The following is a 23,434-nucleotide window of genomic DNA, read 5'->3' on the forward strand; positions in this document are numbered from 1 at the left end:
TTGAATCATTCTCAACATGCTGACAGCTTTTCAAAATATCTTTTACTCAAAGATACAGCTCTGCCAAATAAGTTGTCCTCGAGATAGCAGCTCTGGAAAATGGGTGTTTTTCATTTTGTGAGAAAATGAGGAGAGAAAAATTTAGTTTAAAAACTAGAAAAAGTTTAAAAACTAGGTATATATATATATATATATATGAGCAATTCCAGCGTTACAGATGTGACATTTGCAGTAAAAACTCAAAACATAAATTTGCACAGAAAGCATATGTTAATATTATATTAAAACTTTTGTTTATATTTTTCAGAACAACTGACCATAGAGTAAAGAGACCAGAAAAATATCTGTAAACATGATTTGTACTTTAAATGTGGAAAATAAACATGAGTATGGATGTGACAAAAAAGTCTGCGGGTTTACAGTATACACCATACTTTGTAGAAATTTAGTGACTTAAACTGCACAACCGAAAAGAAACGATGATAATTAAAAAGATACAAGTTGGCTCTCTATAAAACAAAAATGATTGGCTTTATTTTATTTAATATTTTCACATTTATGAGGAAAAAGTGTTGTTATGGATATAACATCTGTCCGTTATGGATGTGACAGATGTGAAATAGCCACTTGAGTGACTTTGGTAAATAAAATATAATTGTTTGAAATCATTAACAGATTCATTTTTGAGTATTTCTAAAGTACTGTAAAATACTTGCTTACACAAAAACCCAGAAACGGTTTCCGTATTTTGGTGAAAACTTGATTTTCTTCATGGCAAGGTTGACATTAGCATGGAATTGTTTCTTTCTTTCTTTCTTTCTTTCTTTCTTTCTTTCTTTCTTTCTTTCTTTCTTTCTTTCTTTCTTTCTTTCTTTCTTTCTTTCTTTCTTTCTTTCTTTCTTTCTTTCTCTCTCTCTCTCTCTCTCTCTCTCTCTCTCTCTCTATATATATTTATATATATATATATTGTATCTCTTTCTCTTTCTCTATGTATCTATGTATCTATGTATCTATGCATCTATGTATCTATCTATCTATCTATCTATCTATCTATCTATCTATCTATCTATCTATCTATCTATCTATCTATCTATCTATCTATCTATCTATCTATCTATCTATCTATCTATCTATATATAAATAAATAAAACAAAATGCACAACAGTATATATAAACAGAAGTTAGTACGGACATTTAGCAGCTGTTGTTCTGTTTTGATCATTGAAGAAATGTTTTTAAGGATCAAAACGGCATTATTTCTGAAGGATCACGGGACACAGAAGACTTTGGTACTGACAACAAAAAATTCAGCTTTGAATCACTAGAATAAATGACACTTTAAATTATATTAAAACAGAAAACCACAATTTTAAATAGTTTTTTTATCAAATAAATTTGGTCTTGGATAGATTAAAAGATTTCTTCCCAAACACAAAATCGTAATGACCCCAATTCACTTGAACAATTGTGTACATGGCAGCAAAACTACTACATAAAAATCATTTATTTACTACCATGTACCAAAGTGAACCAAGATCCCCTCTGCAGCCCCTTAAATCATAAACTGGGATCATGCATAGCAAGATATACTTTTAATTCAGGCCAAATGTTACATAATCCAGGGTCATGTTGTAGCATGAGGATGCCAATGGGAAAAGGCAAACGAAAACACTCCAAGATATGAGAATATCGCAAGGAAATGACATCATGCTCATCATAAGATTACCTAACGCACCGTGTAATTGAAGACATGTGTGGCACAGCTTTCGAGAGTGCCAAGTTTAGGGTGGCTAGTAAGCTTGACCTGAGGGTTCTAGTTTTTGCCTTGGATACAACATAAACAAAAGCCTGATGTCACGTAGACCCTCCCAGACCATTCCAGCTCTGGTGGTGGGAAGCCAAACCATGTTGCATAACGAAGCTTGAATAGTTATCAGACCAAAAGGATTCTCATGATTCAAATTAGACCCAAATCTGAACCCGCTCCAGACCGTCTAACTAAAGCCCTACGCTGTCAGCTATGTGCTACAGACCACCACATGCTTGTTCTCTTGCAATTTGATTCAAAACCTTTAGTTGAACTTGGACACAATTAAATAAACGGGTCGAGTTAATTAACATCCCAAAGACAGGCCAAAACAAAACCAGCTGCTTAATATAGAATTTAAAAATACAGTGGCTAATTCCACACAGCAAAAATGCTCAGAATGACAACAATTTTATTTAAAACTTGGAAGAAATGTCATCAGATCTTTACATAATAAAAAATAGCAATTTATCTAATTTTTAATACACTGTATTTGGTAAATCACAAATTCTCTATTTTGTAATTCATGTATTTTATCCAGTTCATTTAGGGTTTTGAATTGCATAGGGCTGCACAATATATTGCGATAGTTTTTTCCTGCAATAAATATTGCATTATTAATACAGTTTCACAAGATACTTGAACAGCTCAATTTGACAGTTTTGTGGGGAGCCTAACAGTATTCAGGTACAGAAATTGAATAAACACATGAATAATAGCTTTTCATTGCTTTGTTTAATTTCTAGTCCAAATATCTAAACATTTTTAGATAATTTAAAAATATTGTTAAATAAAATAATTTAAAAGAAATAAAGTCAAAACTAAAAGTTTTTCCTTAAAACAAGCAAAATGTTCTGCCAGTGTGGCGAGTGAAATAATTTAGTTTTCGCTTTGAAATGTAGATATTTGGACTAGAATAAATAAATTCCATATAAATACAATAATTAAATACAATTCTGTAGCTCCTGGTCAGCTATAATTCAGACTCAACATTGCATATCTTGCCATGTGACTAGCAGAAGACTTGCAGATGTTCACATTGCGATATCGATGCCACAGCCATATCACCTTGCAGCCCAATACCGGTTACTCACTGAAGCTAAGCAGGGCTGAGGCTGGTCAGTACCTGGATGGGAGGCCACATGGGAAAACTAGGTTGCTGTTGATAGTGGTGTTAGTGAGGTCAGTAGGAGGTGCTCATCCTGAAGTCTTAGTGAGTCCTAATGTCCCAGTAAAGTGAAGGGAACGCTATACTGTCAGTGAGCATCGTCTTTCAAATACAACTTTAAACCGAGGTCTTAACTCTGTCGTCATTAACGTACTCAACAGTTGCCTCAAACTGGGCCAAAGCACGCTTGTCCCCCCTCCCGTCTCCCCCGACGGCCAGCACTCACGCTACAATCGGGCCTCGGCACGCTTACGTCATCGATGCTGCGCTGTTCAGTGAGAAGTGCTCTCACTTAGCAACACAGAGGAGGTTTCTCTAGTTATATCGTTTCAGTCGTTTGATATGCAGTGACATGCAGTCAAATATTTCGACAAGCAGTCAGATGTTTCGCCGATCAGATCCGACACTTTTGGCGCTCATAAACAATCATAAAGCCCTCGTGCTGCAGGAATGAGGAGGTCTGCTGAAGGTGCGCAGCTGTGGTGCAGTGAGGGGTTTGCGTCTTTAATAAACTGAGTTTGCGTTCATTGAACAGTAAGAATGATTGATAAATCCATATGAAACAGTCATTTAAAAGTCACGTCTCGCTTTCAGTTTCGGGCTTTGGCGCGGTACGTTTGTAGTGTGAGTGCAAAACGAGCCAAAGCCTGAACGTACAAACGTACCGCGCCAAAGCCCAAGTGAACAGCGTTCAGGCCCACCTTTTCCAAACGGGCCAGGGCCGGCCAAGTGAACCGTGCCTGAGCCCGATTCAGCGCACTCACACTTCTCAAACGATCCGGGAAATGGGCCTGGGCATGGTTCGGATACCATAGTGTGAGTAGGCCCTAAAAATCCATGGCACTTCTCGTAAAGAGTAGGGGTGTAATCTCAGTGTCCTGGCTAAATTTCCTCCATCAACCCTACCCATCATGGCCTCCCAATCATCCCCATCCACCGAATTGGCTCTATTACAGTCTCTCTACTCCATATATAACTGGTGTGTAGTGAGCGCACTGGTGTCGTTGTCCTGTGGCTGCCGTTGCATCATCCAAGTGCATGCTGCACACTGGTGGTGGAGTGTGGAGACACCCCTCTCATGATTGTGATGTGCCTTAGGTGTATGGCCAGACACAATAAATGTGCTATATAAAAACACATCACTTACCTACTTAAAATGCTGTAAGGATATATTGTGCAGCCATAAATTGCATTATGATCACTGATCTCCGCTTTGTCGACTTTTTTTTTTTTTTTTTAAGATTTATTTTTGGCCTTTTGCCTTTATTAAATAGTACAGTATTAAGACAGAAAGCGAAGTTAGAGAGAGAGAGAGAGGGGGTAAGGAAATATCCTCGAGCCGGGATTAGAATTCGGGACGCCCTGACGTGCTACTGCACCATATGTCAACACGCTAACCACTAGGCTATTGCGCCAACCGCTTTGTTGACTTTTGATGATGAAAATTCAACTGTGCAGCTTAACAAAGTGCCTTTATTGACATTTTAGTTGTTTGGAGCTATATGTTTTATAATAAATACTATATAGTTATATAGGCAGATTATTATCAGTTTTTGTTCTGTAATTAACAATAATAATAACAAAATCAATTCAACTATTACAAATGTCAATAAAAGTAACTTTTTAAAACTTTTCAACATCAAAAGTTTTTCACAAGTTTGAATAAATGAAAAAAAAACACAAATCACAAAAAAATGGAGAAAAAAATGTACAGCTAACCTAAATTATCCAAAAAAAATCAAAAGAGTCTCCTTTTTGTATTTTGTTTAAATGTTGAAGACCCTTGAAGTACTAAAACTTTTTAAATTCAATCAATCAATCAATCAATAAAACAGCTAACATACTGTATTTAAATAAATGAACAGGCAAGGGTAGGGATACGTGAAAAATCATTTTAGATTTCGTGCTGTCTTATGTAAAGTGTGTCATGCGATGTTTGCTTTAGCCTAAACCACGATGCTTACATTTTGAGGGAATCCAAAACAAGAAACCGAAACAAAATAAACAAGCCTGAAGTATCATACATACGCACATACTCTAAAATACACAAATATTGCTGACAGATACATCCAACTGATAATCATGCAAATATTTCACAGGCCAGACACTGTACTGGACTGCACGTACACAAGATAGCAACAGGTAACATTCAGCCCACCACCTTCCTGGTTTCAGTTGCATAACATCTCATTTAAATATTTGGTTCCTTTTTTAATTAGAAATCTTTAAAGCGACAATGTCTATAATTAAAACTTTTTTCATTTCATCCCTAGGTGTAGATCTTTACCTCCTTAAGTGGCTAATTTGCTAATCAAATGCCAAAACTACCAGATCAAGCAATACAGTTGTCAATTCTGAGGTTGAGACATGCATAAAAACTCAAACCCAAGCCAAGTATGAAAATTAAAGCAACTGTCTGTCCACTCGTTTGTCATGTACTGTTCACAATGCTCCCCCTGGTGGAAATACAGCATATCAGGCAATTTAAGGGTAAAACTAAAGTGGATGTTCTCCTCAAAAACAAAGATGTCTGTCCAGAAGTGTGGCTTTAAATAGTAGAGACTTAAATACAGATGGATGAACAAAGCGGACATACCTCCTGGGCTGAGAGCGCCGGTCATCTTCAGCACTGCCTGCCTCCTGTAGGACCAAATAGAGATGGAGAGATCAGATCGGGAGCACATTCAAGAAGATAACTGTTCATCAGCAAAAAAATCTAACTCTTTTGGCTTACTGTAACTTTACTGAGATCTGTATCTCTATTGTTATGTTGATTTGTTTTCGCCATAATACTTTAGCATCAGACTGCAAGTGCAGTCAAAACACAAGTTACATATTTTCCCTTACTGCTAAAAATATGGCGCAAAATTGATTTTATACTTGCCTTATTTTTAATAATAATCCATCGCTACATGTAATATGTTATTTTTTTACAATTCGTATTTTTATAATTGTGAAATACCGAATAAAACAGCAGCAATCTCCCTTAGGACTATGGCTAAAAAGTTTTTACAATAAATATTCAGTCACATGATGAATATTCATTAATTTAAATTAGAGGAAAATAAGAGTTTGATTTGTAATTCTTAGGCAAGGCTGCATTTATTTGATCAAAAATAGAGTAAAAAATAAAAATTCATGAATTGCAATTATTTATCTCTTTTGACGCGAAGTTTCATTTTTAGTCTCGATTGCTGCCGGCTTTAGTGTTAAATGATCTGAAACTTTAATATACTTATAATACTTTAATATACTAATTTTCTTTTCAATTATGAAAAAAAAATTGTATTCTTACTTTTAAAAATGATTGCATACTTTTTAGCGCTCTGTTGCACCATTTTATTTTAACGACTTTGTCATTTCAATAAAATAAATGTACTGAATTGTCGCTATTTATATATGGACTAAATTGTTAGTATACCCTTTAATTTTGTCAGGTACAGTTTCATTGGTTTGCCTTTTAATGCTTTATATGCATAATGCTATTAATGTTTCAATTAGAAAGAAAGAACGGATTTTCTTTAGTTTTTCCATTTAATGTTTGATTAATAATTATTTATTTTCTGTTTCAGTGACCACTGAATGGTATCAACAATTTTGTCCATATCTGTATTTGATTGATATTTTCTATTTTAGGGCATTTTAGTATACAAAACTGTATTTATATAGTAGTTATAGTCAAAGTAAAAAAGTACTCTAAAACAACAAAGGAAATAAATGCAAACAAGTTTTGTTTCAGCATGGAGGTTTTTAAAAAAAAAGCTAGATTAAATCAGTTTCCTATTCACTTCCATGCAGTCATTTTTTGACTGTGAACAACACAAGAGTAACTTTTTTTCAGGGCCATTAAACCTTTTCAATCAATTAAAAATGTTTCTTTTAATGTTGTTATTTCTTTTCAAAACTGGGTGCCCCCATGAATAATGGAAAGTTCCATCCATACTGCACATGCACGAGGTGTGAGTGCTTCAGTCAATTTAGCGACTTTTCAGACCCTCCTAGCACCAAATTTAACACAAAAAAAGTGACTAGAGAATTTTTTAGATGTACTGGAGATTTATATATATATATACATTTTTTAACAAGCTGTTTATTTTTAAAAAATGCTACGGCCTCATACCTGGAATTGCTTAGGGCCAAAAAAAAAAACCTAAATCCGCCCCTGCCTATACACACAACCAATTGCAAAATCTTTACAAAGTTTCATATCACCAATGAGGTACAATAAATAAACCAAAAGTACAATTTTGGCCAAAAAATTTCTGAACAGCATACAAACAGTTAATAAACATTTTCTGACCCGAAACCTCTGAACAGTAGTGCATAGTAGATTACCTTAGTTATGAATAATGTACAATATAAGAAGAAACTTCACGCGCATCATTACCCAGCAAAACAGAAAATGATGTTTATTCGAAACACCTTCAGCATCTGTCTCAAGTGTCATTACAGAAAAAAACCTTTTGTCTTACTAATGAAAGACAAAAAATTAGTGAGAGGGTTTAGATTTGTAAGACAACAATCACTGGAAGATGCGCGAGTCGCTTGCAATGTAAGCAGGCTTGATGCATATCAAGCGGCTCGCACATCCCCATCTTCCACTGATTGCTATCTTACAGATCTAAACCTTCTCACTCATTTTTTCTAGCTAAGCCAAACAAACAAAGACAAACACGCACACACAACAAATTACAAGTAGAGATGTGTGATTACTGCAAAGCTTCAGACTTCCTCTGTCCACAATGGCCCAGGCTATATTTAATCCACGCTGCCTGTCTTTGTAATCCCAATCCAAGAGTACTTTCTCTCAGGGATCAGGCAGGCAATCTATGCTGCATACGAATGTCACAAACCCAGTGCTTCTCAACAGCACTGCTTACAGTAAATAAGAGGAAGTCAGACACAATTCAAACTATAATCACCATATGCTTTGGCAAAAACACACTGCAGCAGTAAACAACAGCGTGAGAGACACCGAACTGCAGTAACGTTGTGGTGTCTGAGACAGCGCTTTGCTTTGGTAACAAGACAATGTACAACAATGTAACTCTTCACATTGAACTTATTTGAGAAACTGGTTCATTTGATAATCAAATACCAGCTCTATGGATTTTTGCATATGGACATGCACCACAATCAGGGTCAAACTTGGCATACTAATAAGGCTCGCTAGGAAAGGTTCACTGAGGACTTTGTCTGGAAAACCTTCAGGCATCTCACAAGATGACTCACATGGATGCCTCAATGGGGTCACATGACGGGCAGCTGGTAATAGAGGGAAAAATAAGCCCATATTTTTTTTTTACTCGCATAACCTAAATTTCCTATTTGGATGTGGCCTTTATATGGCCTGCACTAAAGCAGATATTACTCTGATGAGTTTAAGTTGGCCTATTACAGGGATAGCCCAACAAAAATGTCATTTATTTAGAGTTCGGGCTGGACGATTTATCGAAAAGTAATCGAAATCGACATTCAGAATCTATAATCGATCTCATTTTTACATATCTTTTTCAATTAATTTCCCTACATGTCATGTGACCCCGCTAAATTAAAGGCTGTGGCTGATTTATTCTTCTGTGGCTACTTTGCAGTCACATCTGATCTCTGGTCAAGTAGGATGATGGAATAGACTCATTCTTGAGCCTTACTTTGCACTACATTGGCGATGATTGGAAGTTGCGCAGAGATGCCTTGAGACGGCAAATAAAACTTATCAGTATGAGGGAAAAAAAATAATAAAAATAAAATAAATAAATAAATAAAATAATTTTTCATTAATCATAATAGAGTTAAAATGTTTAATTAATCTAGGTTTTAATTTTAGGGCAACTCACTCAGCATTATTTAGACTATAATCATGTTTTTGACCTGCTTCTTCTGTTGAATAAAAACTAAAATATTCTGAGGGCTGTTAATAAGTAGCTAGACAGTTTGGGTTCTCAATACATGAGCAAATATTCCTTCAATATCTTCTTCAGTGTTCAGCTAAAGAAATAAAGCATAAAGGCTTTAGTGAGTAATAGTCACATAATTATTTTTGGGTGGACTATTGATTTAAGATGAATAGGTTAAGGCAAGTCAACTCAGTAACATCAATTACCTTTAAATAAATGTTATTGTTTATTTATGTGGATGCTAACAAAAATGATTAAATGCCCTGTTTACACCTGATTAAGATGCATTTTGGTTGATCAGAGTGTACAAGTGTAGAAGCAAAAATGTATTCCTGTTTACACTAGCCATGGGATGATCACTGTTTAAGGTATACAGTGGTTTGGAAAAGTCAAGGTTTTAAAACCACCAAAAATGTTTTGTAATATTGTAAGTTGTCTTATTTATGTTTTCTTTTTTTTTTGTTTTTTTAGGACAAAAGTATCTCCACTCCAGCAAAAAAGTTTTTTCAAAGATGCTGTTTGTAAATTGTAAAGAAATCTGTGTTTTAGACACTAATGAAGACAGCAGAAGACAATGATTCATTTAGCCTGACACGTTTACTGCTCCAAAATATTTTAAATGTTTCCTAAAATAAAATATATCGTGTTCAAAAAGTTTTTGTTTTTTACCCAAACAAGAACATATTTTAGAGCAGTATGTCACAATACCGTGAAACCGTGATACTTTTATTCAGGTTATCATTCCATCAGAATCTTATACCGGCCCATGCCTATTGCCTAGTTTACACTTAATTCTTTAACTGCCTCTTTTTTTCCACTTTTGAACGCACTTCTGATTCTGAAATATAAAAAAACACAAAAAACTCAAGATTCTGAAATATGTAAATAATCGTTTCAATCGGGATCAGGCTGCAGGGCTTAAAAACTTTAAATCTATGCTATGTGCACCGTAAGATGTGACAAAACAAGACATGGGCTGTATAGTTCTAACCCACTTTTCATGCACCATCTCCCCCTTTTAATCAGCAAATGTATTCAACTGAACAGTGTTTTCTAGATCTCATAATACTGGCTAAAATCTTTGGTCATATACAGAACAGCATTATACTACAAACCTATTCATAGTGTTGCAAAACTGTATACATTTAAATCCACAATTTTTCCATCTACAACATTGACTTTCAAACATTAAGAAAATGACTAATAGTTTAAAATAGGGTTCATGAATTAAAAGCAGTAACACTACCAATGAACTTTTTTATTGCATTAAAATAACGTTGACACAGAAGAGCACAACAAACGTATTACTTATTCTTTGCGAATATGTTTCATTGCTAACTCATCTGAAAACATTAGCAAATAAATTAAAAGTTTTTAGTTAATGTTGACACATATCCATCATATAATATAGAATAGAATGCCTTTTATTGTTACTGTACACGTAAACAATGTACATTATATACATGTGTGATGAGATTAAGTGCATCTCACTACTCAATGCAAACATGTAAAAATATCCTTACCATACAATACAGATCATACTACACAAGTTACAGTAGAAATAACTGTAGATGATGAACAGTAGTGCAAAACAGAGGATGAGGGGTAGGGTGAGGGAGAGTAAACAGTTCTGAGGTAGAATGGGAGATATTCAAGATGTACTACGTAAATATACAATGATAAATATGAGTGCAAAATATGGGGATGGGGGGAGGTAGAGTGAGGTGGAGTAAACAATTCTGAGGTCGAACAAGAGACATAAAAATATGCCATATGTAAATTTAAGATGATAAATAGTGCAAAAATAGTTATGAGGCTGACCAAGAGAAATTTACAGGATGTATATTAAAAGATCACTTAATTTAAATGTATTATTCACAGTTAGTTCTGATGTTACATAGATTGGTTAGGCTGTATTGTAAAGAAATGAAACCATATTGCAAAGTGTTACAAGAATTTCTGTCAATAAAAGCACATTAAATTACATACAATAATTGTTTTGCATCTTTGACAGTTGTGGAGAAAAAGATGAAGTAAATAATCGTGTCTACAACAAATGAACATGACACATCACATATTCTATATGTATTTGAGATGTTTCACTTTTAGTATCAAAATACATTTATTAAAATTCACGACAATGTGGTTCTTGAATAGTTTTTGAAGTAGGCTACATGTTACTGCACATGTACTGTAAGAACATCAGCAGCTAGCAACTAGCCAACACAACTATCTTACAAAAATACATATCCGCTACTGTTGCCTAATAGCTCGCAAACCTAAAGGTAGCTTCGTTTTAGTGTTTTTATAACTTAAAAACATACCCAGCAAGACACAACAAACACTTATACAGAACAAAGCCTAACCGGCTAGTTGCATGTCCGCCACTGATAAGCTCAAAATCGTTCTGCGCATGCGTACATTGAGTGAACACCCTAGCTACCGCTTACAGCACGGGCATGGATTAAAATCATTTAATAACTATACAAAACTGGTAAAATAGACAAGAACTCACCGACACGCACGGACTGGATGATGTACTCGGGGTTGGCGACCGTTGTACGGTGACCAGCGCCATTCAAGGTAGAGAAACGCGAGATGACAGAGAAGATAGCGGCGAAACTCACATCATTTGGTGCCGTCGCACAGAGGAAGATGTGCAGCCGCGTCTTCGAGCTTCGACTTGTTCGTTCTGCGCATGCGCTGTACGTGCCAGCTGTCAAACCACTAAACAGCGCTTAACAGTTGCTTAGGATGAGGCGTCATTCCTCTCCTCTTTGCCATTTGATTGACGTTTTAATCGATAATTTTATGTTTTATAGATGCCAGGCAAATAGCTTAGATATACTCTTTGTGCCAGGTTAATGAAACTATTGCACATAATTTGCATCACTTTTTTATTATCAATTTAAAAAGGGAAAAAAGCTTTACAAAACAAAACAAAAATGCAAAAAAGAGAAGTAGCCCTTTTTTAGTAATTTCACACAATCAAGCTTTATTTTGTTTTGTTTACATGTAGTTCGAGTTTTCCTGCATTATAAAAAAATGTATTACAAAAACTTTATTCCTGTATTTTATTCTCTTCTTTTCTATTCTGTAAAACCATTTAAAAATGAATTTTAATTTAACAGATTTTAGACAAACTGTAGAAAAATACAAGTATTTCACACATTTTGAAATAAAACTGTCGAGGATAAAAACACAATAAAGCCCTGGGCTTGTTTCCATTGTGGTCCTCACTGTTAAAAAAAAACAAAAACAAAATATGGCTGCAAAATACAGTTAATGCATAAAATAAACAGTACCTCCATATTTTAAATATATATATTTATATTCACAATACATTCATTCATTTATTTTCTTTTCGGCTTAGTCTCTCTATTAATCAGGGGTCGCCACGGTGGAATGAACCGCTAACTTATTCAGCATATGTTTTACGCAGCCAATGCCCTTCTAGCTGCAACCCTATTCACAATACAATAGCATAAAAAATAAAAATGATGCGTTTGACCAGCTGGGACTAGACATAGCATTTGCATGTTATTGCTCTTAAGTCTTTTTCAAGAATTGTCTAAAGTAAAGATTTTTTTGTCAACACCCTTATTTCTAACAAACACTCTCAAATGTTCTATCTACGTCATATAGAAAGGTTGTGGTCTTCTGACACTATCACGTTCTAAATCTGTTTTATATATTTTTTAAATTTCCTCACAATACTATTCAATATACCAACCAACTAACCAACCAAGTAAGAAAAAAAGAAAGAAAGGAAGGAAGAAAGAAAGGAAGAAAGAAAAATGAATAAATGTCAATAAGCATTTTAAAAAGGTACACATTTGTACCCTTAAAGGTACCTAATAATTGTTTTTTTACATTTTTTTCTGAAAAGAAAAAAAGTCGGAATTTTATTAATAATTTTTCACATATTTGCTTTCTATTAAGTAGAGTATAAATTAATGAGTAGGAAAATGAGCCACAATTTCTTCAAGTAACCCAAAGTGGTCTTGGTCATATTATTGTCCAGAATACCTTCACAATGATTATATATGTACCTAATTTGAGCACTAATCATTTAATAAGCAATGATTGCCTCCTTCAATGAAACATTAAGTAAACCGTGTTCAAGGTGACAGTAAACAAACCACACCTAGATGACTGACGCTAAGGTCAAGTTTCAATGGTAGCTGCAGACACTTAACTGTCCTCATTAATGGCTGCTTATATGCTGTCAGCCTTTCAGGGTCCTGGCATGAGCTTGAAAGAGACATAAATAATTTTGTGACATAAAACTGGCTGATAATTTTGATATTCTGATTAATACACTTTGGTTATATATACACATACACATACACACACACACACACACACACACACACACACACACACACACACACACACACACACACACAGACACACACACACACACACACACACACACACACACACACACACACACACACACACACACACAAACACACACACACACACACACACACACACACACGCACACACACACACACACAGTTGAAGACTATTAGCCCCCTTGTTTATTTTTTTCCCCAGTTTCTGTTTAACAGATAGACTTTTTTTTTCAGCACGTCTCTAAACATAATAGTTGTAATAACGCATTTCTAATAACTGATTTATTTTTATCTCTATCATGATGACAGTAAATAATATTTTACAAGGTATTTTTCAGGACACTTTTATACAGCTTAAAGTGACACTTAAAAGCTTAACTAGTAGTATAACTACTAACTATTGTATAACAATGGTTTGTTCTGTAGACTTTCGCAAGACAATAATATAGCTTAAAGGAGTTAACAATTTTGTCCTTAAAATGTTTTTAAAAATTAAAAAACTGCTTTAATTTTAGCCAAATAAAGACTTGCTCCAGAAGAAAAAAATATTATCAAACATGCTGTGAGAATTTCCTTGCTCTGTTAAACATAATTTGGCAAAAAATAAAATAAAAAAATAAATTCAAGGGAGGGGTGGGGGGTAATAATTCTGACTTCAACTGTATATTTATATATAAATGTGTTTTTATGCTAATAAGTTTTAATGTTTTTTTCCACAAATTTATATAAGCAATACTATAATTCATATAATACAATAAGCATGAATGAGAGTGCTATACAAGATACATTTTAAGACATATATATAATATTTTATTTTTATGTTTACTTTTTTTGTTTTAAACTTAGGTTAAATTAGCTTTTTTTTCGTAATTTTACGTGTTTTTGTCATTCGTTTTTTTAGATTTGTTGTTTGGAGACTTTTTAAAAATAATTTTATAGATGCTTTCATTGGTTTTAGTTTATTTATTTTTTTGTTGTAAGGTTATTTAGCCTTTTCCGTCATAAGTAAATGTGCTCCACAAATCAACAAACTTCAGAATAATAGAGGCAGCGTTATTTTACTACCCTTAATATAATATAATATAATATAATATAATATAATATAATATAATATAATATAATATAATATAATATAATATAATATAATATAATATAATATGCAGCATGGTGGCGCAGTGGGTAGCACAATCTCCTCACAGCAAGAAGGTCGCTGGTTCGAGCCCTGACTGGGTCAGTTGGCATTTCTATGTGGAGTTTGCATGTTCTCCCCGCGTTCATGTGGGTTTTCTCCCGGTGCTCCGGCTTCCATAAGTCTATAGACATGCGCTATAGGTATAATTGAATAAGCTATAGGCAGCAGTGTTTGTGCAAGAATGTGTGGATGTTTTCCATTGATGGGCTGCAGCTGTAAGGGCATCCGTTGCATAAAACATGTGCTGGATAAGTTGGCGGTTCATTTTGCTGTGGCGACCCCACATTAATAAAGGGACTAAGCCGACAAGAAAATTAATAATACAATATAATATAATATAATATAATATAATATAATATAATATAATATAATATAATATAATATAATATAATATAATATAATGTGATATAATATAGTTTTTAGTATTTTTCATAAAATGTAATTAGCAAATTTTCTGTTCCGATTTAAATTTGAATAGTTTTTGTGTAGATTTTTGTTGTTTGTCATTTTTAGATTTTCTGTTCTCACTTTAATTTGACAGTTTTGAGTAGATGTTGTTTGCAGTCAATTGTTGTTATTTGTTGTTGTTTATTAAAATATAAATCTACCGGTTAAAAGTTTGGGTCAATAGGATTTTTAAATGTTTCAAAATAAGCTTATTCTGCTTACAGTACAAATTATAAAATTGTGAAATCTTATTGCGCTATAAAATAACTGTTAAAAAGTAGTTTATAACTTAATTTAATAATTTATTCCAATTTTCAGCTTCATTACCCCAGTCTTAAGTGTCACATGATCCTTCAAGAAATTACTCTAATATTTATTGTTATAAAAAAAAAAAAAACATGAAAAAAAACTTAATCCAAACTTTTGACTGGTAGTGTAGCTATGTATTTTTTAGATTTGCTTTTAGTATGATTTTATTTATATATATTGTTTTATGGCGACGCAGTGGCGCAGTGGGAAGCATGTTCGCCTCACAGCAAGAAGGTCGCTGGGTTGCTGGCCCTCGGCTCAGTTGGCGTTTCTGTGTGGAATTTGCATGTTCCCCCTGCGTTCGCGTGGGTTTCCTTCGGGTACTCCGGTTTCCCCCACAGTCCAAAGACATGCGGTACAGGTGAATTGGGTAGGCTAAATTGTCCGAAGTGTATGAGTGTGTGTGTGTGTGTGTGTGTATGTGTGGATGTTTCCCAGAGATGGGTTGCAGCTGGAAGGGCATCTGCTGCGTAAAACATGTGCTGGATAAGTTGGCGGTTTATTCCGCTGTGGCAACCCCAGATTAATAAAGGGACTAAGCCGACAAGAAAATGAATGAATGAATATTGTTTTATTTTATTAATATATCATTACACAATATCTCAAATGTAGTTTTTGTTTATTTATTCATTCTTTTACTCCCTGTATTAAAAGTATCTAAATTCATTAGATTGTCATTTAGTTTTATCTTCACAGCAGGGTTATAATATCAATTGTTATATAATTAGGTCTCATTATTGGTAGCTTTTATTTGTAGTACACTGTAGCCATTTGTTATTTTTGTTGACATAAGGAAATAAATGATCAGATGAGGAAAAATCGAGCAGTCAGACAAAACAGCACTGAAGACACACACTATGATGTGAAACAGACTTCTGTACATCAATGGCATCATTGGTGAAGCCTTTGGTTGAAACGGATAATACAGAATTTCTCAGACAGACGGCAGCTGGTAGGACTGCCCTGTCACCCATGTGTTATGACTGCATATGTACAGAGGAGGAGGGTGTGATTCAAAGGCCTAAACATGAGCGGCTGTACATCAACCCTGTAAAACTGACTGTATTATCCACAGCTTTCTATTTAAAAATAATGCAAACCAATTCAGCTGAGATATCCTCAGAATATATAGCATCTCTGGATGTACTGTATAGGGGAAAAATTCATCAAATCCTTTAAAATAGATCTGGGCTACCAGATTATTGAAAACCCCAATCCACTTTTGAACTCCATCCCCCCCATTCCATCCCAGCAGATGCAATATTAGTTTGCTGGTGTTTTTACAGCGCATGTGGGGAAAAAAACCACAGCCTACGATCAATGCAGACTCATTCTGTCAGAGAAAACCAGCAATCAGCCGGAGATCCAAAACATATTGATTAGGAATGAGATGCCACAGCGAACAGGAAGAGAGAAAAGGGGATGAATAAGACATGATTTCACTGGATGCTGTGACATTGATTGATGGATTCATCTCTTGGCTTTATTGCTTTCTGCGGTTGAACGTCTTATTGGTTATTTAACACATTACTAGTCATTGCATTTTTGTCTGTACAGTTAAAAGGACGGTGACAGTGTAGGTGACCTAGGGTGATTTATAAAATGCAAGTCAATGGCTACCGACATATCTTGAGAGGCAAAAATATATAATAATCAAATTATCATACATTTGTGTGACATATTTAATTATGAAGTATCAGTCCAGATGATAAGCGCCTTTAAAAAAACCTACTCTTTTTAAATTATAATAATAATGATAATTCCTTACATTTATATAATGCTTTCTGAACACTCAAAGCGTTTTACTTTTTGGGGAGAATCTCCTTATACACCACCAGTGTGCAGCATCCACCTGGATGACACAATGGCAGCCACATTGCGCCAGACCACACACCTGCTGATTGGTGGAGAGGAGACCACGACGGACCGAGGATAGTGGGTGAATTTGGCCAGGATGCTGGGGTTTGACTCCTGCTTTCAATTGTGGTCTCTCATCCAGGTAATGATCGGGCACAGCCCTGCTCAACTTCAGTGGATGACCATGGGAGTTGCAGAGAATTAGCTGCTGGTCAAAATTAATTTTTGTTTATAATGTCATTGTTTCTTTCATATACAGTATAAAGTATTTTTTTTTATATTTATTTTTTGGGTAAAATACTTCCATCGTGGATAAGTCAGTGATCAGAAACATCATTAATTGTAAACATTTAGAGTATTAATTGTATGTAATAGCTAGGCCCACACGGAATCTGCGCGTACAGAATGCCGCAGATTTTCCTCAGAATTCCGCAGATTTTTAGCCCATTATTAATTCTATTTATTTACTTGAGTAAATGTGTAAATATGAATTTCTTCAGTTTTTATTCAGTAATTTATTACTTTTTATTTAATATATTAAGGTTTTAGCTATGATACTCCGCTGGATACTCCCAAAATAATTCTGCAGAAATCCGCAGATTTTTACCAAAATTCTCCACAGAAATAACAAAAAACCTCCGCAGATTCCATCTGGCCCTGGTAATAGCATCAATTGTATGTATTAATAATACATTTTAGTTCAGTATGTCTCATATTTTGTCTGATTTTACGTGTGACTCTGTCTGCATTTGTCAGTGACCATATCTCTGCCTCCCCATCTGGAATAGCAGGGAGAGGAAAGAAAATAGGATTGCGATTATGGACACAATCAGTGTTTGGGACAGACAGACAACAGCAGTTGTGGCTTTTAATTAAGCTTAAGCTTGATGAAAGAGAAAGAGGGGTGACGTATAAAAAAACTGCTCCTTGGGGATTTGCATATTAAATGTTATTAAATTTGAAATTGAAATTCAAATGAAGCTGAACCACTTGCCCATATGAGTTCAGATTAAGTGGACATACTGTTAGTGGAGTAACACTGAACACACACTTCAATATTTACAGTATCAGTCTTATAGTGTTAAATCCTATTTAATGTTTTTTGAGATTCCTCATATTTCCAAATGACCTGGGAAGACATAATAAACAAAGAATCCATAGCTTAAGAATTTCAGATGCATTATGAAATACCACATGTAAGGATATAATACAAAAAGATTTCAAGAAGACCACAACTTTGAAAATCTGTATTTAATCAAAGAAACATGATGGAACTTTGGGAAATTAACCAATGTGAAGAATACTTTTTTTTAATCAACCCGAAATAATTTTCTTTTAATCAACCTGTATAACATGAATATAATTTCTTTAAGATTCTCATATTTGACTCATATTAGAATGCAGTCAGAAACACTTGTTTTCAAAGAGCACTAGTCCTTCTAGTGGTTATTCACTAGAATTGCAGACTTAAACAAACCCTAACGCCATAAATCTAAAATATTTGTTATTGGAAAACTTGGAGAAAAAAAAAAATATATTATTTATTATATATTTATATGCATAAATCTTTATTTTAATCCACCTAGTTGCCATTTTATTTAATTATCTTAGTTTACCATAAACCCCAAATACCTAAGGCTAAAATGAGGCATCAAAATGACTAAGACTCAAAATGAGACAAAAGCTACAATAACAACTTAAACCAAAATAATATAAACTTCAGTTACTAAATCCTAAAATAAGACTGGTCTTCTGTTAAATAAACAATGTTTAATAATGTTTGTACGATTGAGCAGAAACAAAATAAATTGGATCAAATTGGAGAAAATAATAACCTTAATTTTTTTTAATGCATAGGTCTGTCAGTGCCAGTTCAGCTTTTACATGGCTATTTTACAGAGGTTGCTGGAAAGGACTGACATCTATTTGACAGGTAACAGAATTTGACCTTGAATATTATGCACAATTGTTCAAGACAATAAGAAAAGCATGATCCAAAATTTACCTTAATTGTATTTACAGCACATTTCAGTATGAGGTCAAAATAACCCAGCTTCCATATTTAGCCTACATTAACATATAAGCATACACATATGTATTTACATTAACATATGAACAGTTGAAGTCAGAATTATTAACCCCGTTTATTTTTTTTTCTCCAATATCTGAGTAAAAAAAGAGACGATTTTTTTTTCAACACATTTCTAAACATAATAGTTTAAATAACAAATTTTTAATAACTGATTTATTTTATCTTTACCATGATGACAGTAAACAATATACGACTAGATATTTTTAAGACACTTCTATACAACTTAAAGTGACATTTAAAGGCTCAACTAGGTTAATTAGGCAATTGTATAACAGTTGCTTATTTTGAAGACTATTGAAAAAATATATAGCTTAAACTGCTAATAATTTTGACCTTAAAATGTTTTTTAGAAAATTAAGAACTGCTTTTATTCTAGCCGAAATAAAACAAATAAGACTTTCTCCAAAAGAAAAATAGTGTCAAGACATACCGTGAAAATTTCCTTGCTCTGTTAAACATAATTTTGGAAATATTTAAAAAATAAAAAAAAATTCAAAGGGGTTTATTAATTCTGATTTCCTCTGTATTCACATTTCCATTGTAGAATCAGAAATTTGTAATAACCTGTATGTGCTTTAAATGAAATCAATTCTATGTTATATATCGTTTTGTTTTATTATTATTTGTTTTACATTGATAATTTCATTTATGGCCATAAAATCAATTATAAATCTTAGTTATTCATTTATTTGATTCATATTTTTTATTCATTTATGTTTTCGTTATTCATTATATTAATCCTTTATTGATTTGATTTCTTTATTTTAGATATTTATTATTACCTGTTCTTATTGTTTAGTCTTAAAGTGATGGTTTCATGAAATGTTTCTCTCCACTGATATGAGGGCCTGTATCAAATTTAAGGTCTGTATAACAACATTGCTAAATTTGTGCTGTTCAGATGAAGTATAACAGCGCACTGAAACACATGCAACTAAGATTATTCAATAAACACTGCTCATTTCTTATCATCACTTCGTCTCCTGCTTCTGCTCTTCTCTGGCTTCTGTACACAGTCAACTCCTATATTTACAGTACACTGTTTGAATACTGGTTAACAGGTTTGAATATTGGAAACTCTGCTGACTTGTTGTCTAGATACCTGAAGAAGATTCAGGCAACATCATGGCGTCTGGGGCTGGATCTTATTTATCTGCCGTGGAAAGTGTGATCTCATCTAACACCACGAAAAAACTGGAAAAACTGTGCAAACTGTGATTTGTTGGGATGTCACTATGTTTTAAACCATTATCAGACTGAGGAGTAAATGTTGTTCTGATATTTACGGTTTAACAGTTTATTGTTGTTGTGGGTCCAACACAGAGATCCATGTAGTTATTATTAATTTGTGTCATCATCATCATCATAAGTCATGATATTCTGTTAGCGGTCAATGAGAGCTGCTCTTCGCTTCTCCTCCTCCTCAAGCAGCGCGTAACGGCGCCCGGTGGAGTGTAAACAACAGCAGCGAGGACGATAATCACAACGATGATCAACAAACTCAATCCTACAGTCAGACCTGTGGAGAAATTCACTCTTTTAATGCTTTAGGTAACTTTAAACAACTATAGAAATGAGTAAATTGAATATATTTAAGTTACTAAGACGTCAGCAGTCACGAGAAAGACAAATGACAAAGGATGTACTAACGTTACTATATGTCATAAAGCGTCACTGCAAAAGTTAAAAGGTTTCTTAAACAATTAAAACACATTTCATTACCCATGTGCTGTTGTCCTATGACATTTGCAAGTTGGTCCATGATATTTTAGGTGATTTCCTCCCACACTTTGATGGATTCAGGAACTCTCTTGTCCTGAAGAAGACTCGCGTCCCTTCCTGTTGTTCGTCACGTGACCACTAAAGTTAGCACTTTTTGAAAAACGGTCAAATAGGGCAAGATAATAAAACTAGACGAAAACATGCACAACTCTATTTATTTCATTAAGTTTGCTACCAATGCTTCAATATTATAATTACTTCTGTTGTAAACCCAATCTGCAGAAGTGGCCGATAGATGGCAGCACTGGGCGAATTATGAATGAGCGAATGGGTTTGATGTCCTGTTACTCATAAGACATTTTATTGCCTTTGACTCATATTTTATTGGCTTACACCCTTTATGTTGGGTATTTATAGGTCCAAACTGGGTTATTTAATCAACTTCAGCCTCCCTCACTTCTGACTAATTTAAACAAATAAATGAACTTTTTTTTAAACTTATTATTAATTATGATGTTTGAGTCTTTAAAAGAGACAGATATACACACTGGATTGAAAAAACCGTAGCCAGCCTGGTGAAAGCAGTGGTTATTTTATTTTTATATTTTAAAGTGAACCATTTTGCAGCTTTATGCCTTATTTTCTATTTAATTATGAGATTTAAATACTGCACTTTAGTCACATCTTAAGCAATATTTTTAGCTGGATTAGCTTGTCAGATAGTCATCAAACCACGCTTTTCAATATACCAAAAATATTTCCTAAAAGTTTATAATGAAAAAGTTCTTGATAATAAAACAATACTTATTTACATGATATAGAAACAAATGAATCTGTTGAGGTTTTAAATTGCAGTCTGCCATTTATTAGGCAAATAACAAACTGGCCAGCACATTCAACTTTCCTCAGTCAGAATTTAGCTATTTGATTAAAAAAATAATTAAAATAATAATAATAATAATAATAATAATAATGTGGAGCTTTTACAATTTAGCCTCTCTTGTAAAATAAAAAAAGTACATTTGAAAATTCATATATAACAACAATATCGTTAGTCAAAATATCATTTTCAATATGGTCCAAGTTTGGTGCTTCACACCTTATTGCTCATTTTTATTTAAAAAATAAGGTCCAAGATGGAATAACTTACCTGTATTTATTTTTTAAAACAATACAGTGATGAAAGATGACTTTTCTTATGGCAGATTGTAAAATATTTGTTAGCATTGCATTGGCCAAAACTGATGAGCTGAAGTCCCACCGAAGCAACAGCCAGCAGAGGATTCCGAGGTTCGCTTTTTGCAATGGGTTATTTTCACTCTTTATGATGGCATAGCAGTCAAAATAAGACAAATGATCTCATGTATGGTACAAATTCTGCACCTTTGTCAGTCCCCCCGTGGCTACAGGGCTATCGCCAATGTAAAATAATTGAGTTGCTAATGAAGTAGGCGGAGTTCACGGTTGACAGAAAGAGCGCGAAAAAGAAAGGTCATTGATTGAGACGAGGTAAGATGAATGTAACGAAATATTAGATTTTATGACAAACATTTCACGATAGAAATGTAAACGACCAACAACATCACTTAATATAAACTATTCAATCTTCAAATGTCGTCGTTTATTGTTGTAAAAATGGTATCATTTGAGTTCTTCAAGTTATTCGTCACGAGACATATTGCTTAAAGTACAACTACAATTGTTTTAAAACTAAAATCAGAAAGAATTTACTTCTTGTTATACTAACTTACTTAATATTTTCTAAAATACATTGACACGTGACATGTTTGATAAGGTATCTTTTGATACTGGTCTTGCTGATTTTATTGCTGGTCTTGTTGGTTTTAGTGCTGTTTTTGCTGGTCTTAATGCTGTTTTTGCTGGTATCAGTGCTCAGTGTTGGTCTCAATGCTGAAACCAGCAAGATCAGCATTGAAACCAACAAGACCAGCATCAAAACACACCTTACCAGAATATGCTGTTTTTTTCAGCAGGGATGTTATGGCCTTGTTAGCATATTTAATTTACACAAATTATTAGGCTAGTCAGTAACAAATATAAGATTCCCCCAAAAAACATTAGTGATTATTACTGTAGTCTGTTACAGTTAACGGTTTCAGTTTTAGTTGGTTAATAACCCTGACATCTTCCACTAGATGGCGCCACTTCCCCGATTATGACAGCGCGCAACAGTTGAGAAATGCTTAGCTCTGAATGGCAAGTTAACTAAACAACTTTGTATTTCCCAAATTACACAAGATTATATCGCAATCTGTTTATGTTTCAGGTTAGTCACTGCTATTTGAAGTCATCTGAGATATCATCATTTCCCACTTCACTTATTTATTTGTACCCTTTGTCTTTACCCCCAACACCTCAGACTAACAAAGGTAGGTGAAAAGTTCTGAGCCTTATGAAAACAATTATACTAACAGTATTGAGAATCGAAGGGAGCAGGAGGGGATGGAGGGCTGTGTGTGTGTTTATTTGTTGAGATAAGGAGGCATTCTATGCGCACAAAATGAGTTCATTAGGCAGTGGGCTGCAATGAAGAAACCCAGTTGCTTTTGATAAAGGGATTG

At 34.0% G+C, this 23,434-nt stretch overlaps 1 protein-coding gene and 1 long non-coding RNA gene across 3 annotated transcripts in view; both read right to left on the reverse strand.

The window, feature by feature from the left end:
• ssh2a (slingshot protein phosphatase 2a) overlaps nucleotides 1-11,529 on the reverse strand; it is a 38,415-nt gene extending 26,886 nt beyond the window's left edge. Inside the window, exons 1-2 of one of the 2 annotated variants that reach the window (XM_001921288.8) lie at nucleotides 11,388-11,529; nucleotides 5,572-5,615 (exon numbers count right to left, since the gene is read on the reverse strand). In XM_001921288.8, coding sequence (XP_001921323.1) covers nucleotides 5,572-5,615; nucleotides 11,388-11,450 — 107 coding nt within the window. In that variant the 5' untranslated portion in view covers nucleotides 11,451-11,529. Of the gene's footprint in view, nucleotides 1-5,571; nucleotides 5,616-11,238; nucleotides 11,284-11,387 lie in introns of those variants that run through there. The other variant, XM_073923783.1, reaches the window with a different exon arrangement.
• Nucleotides 11,530-18,306: 6,777 nt separating this feature from the next.
• si:ch211-225b7.5 lies at nucleotides 18,307-20,979 on the reverse strand. The gene is given in 2 exon segments (NR_170079.1): nucleotides 18,307-20,649; nucleotides 20,853-20,979. It is a non-coding gene; the product is annotated as a si:ch211-225b7.5 (long non-coding RNA).
• Between the last annotated feature and the right edge of the window lie 2,455 nt (nucleotides 20,980-23,434).

Source organism: Danio rerio, chromosome 15 (assembly GCF_049306965.1).
Source record: "Danio rerio strain Tuebingen ecotype United States chromosome 15, GRCz12tu, whole genome shotgun sequence".
NCBI classification, from domain to species: Eukaryota; Metazoa; Chordata; class Actinopteri; order Cypriniformes; family Danionidae; genus Danio; species Danio rerio.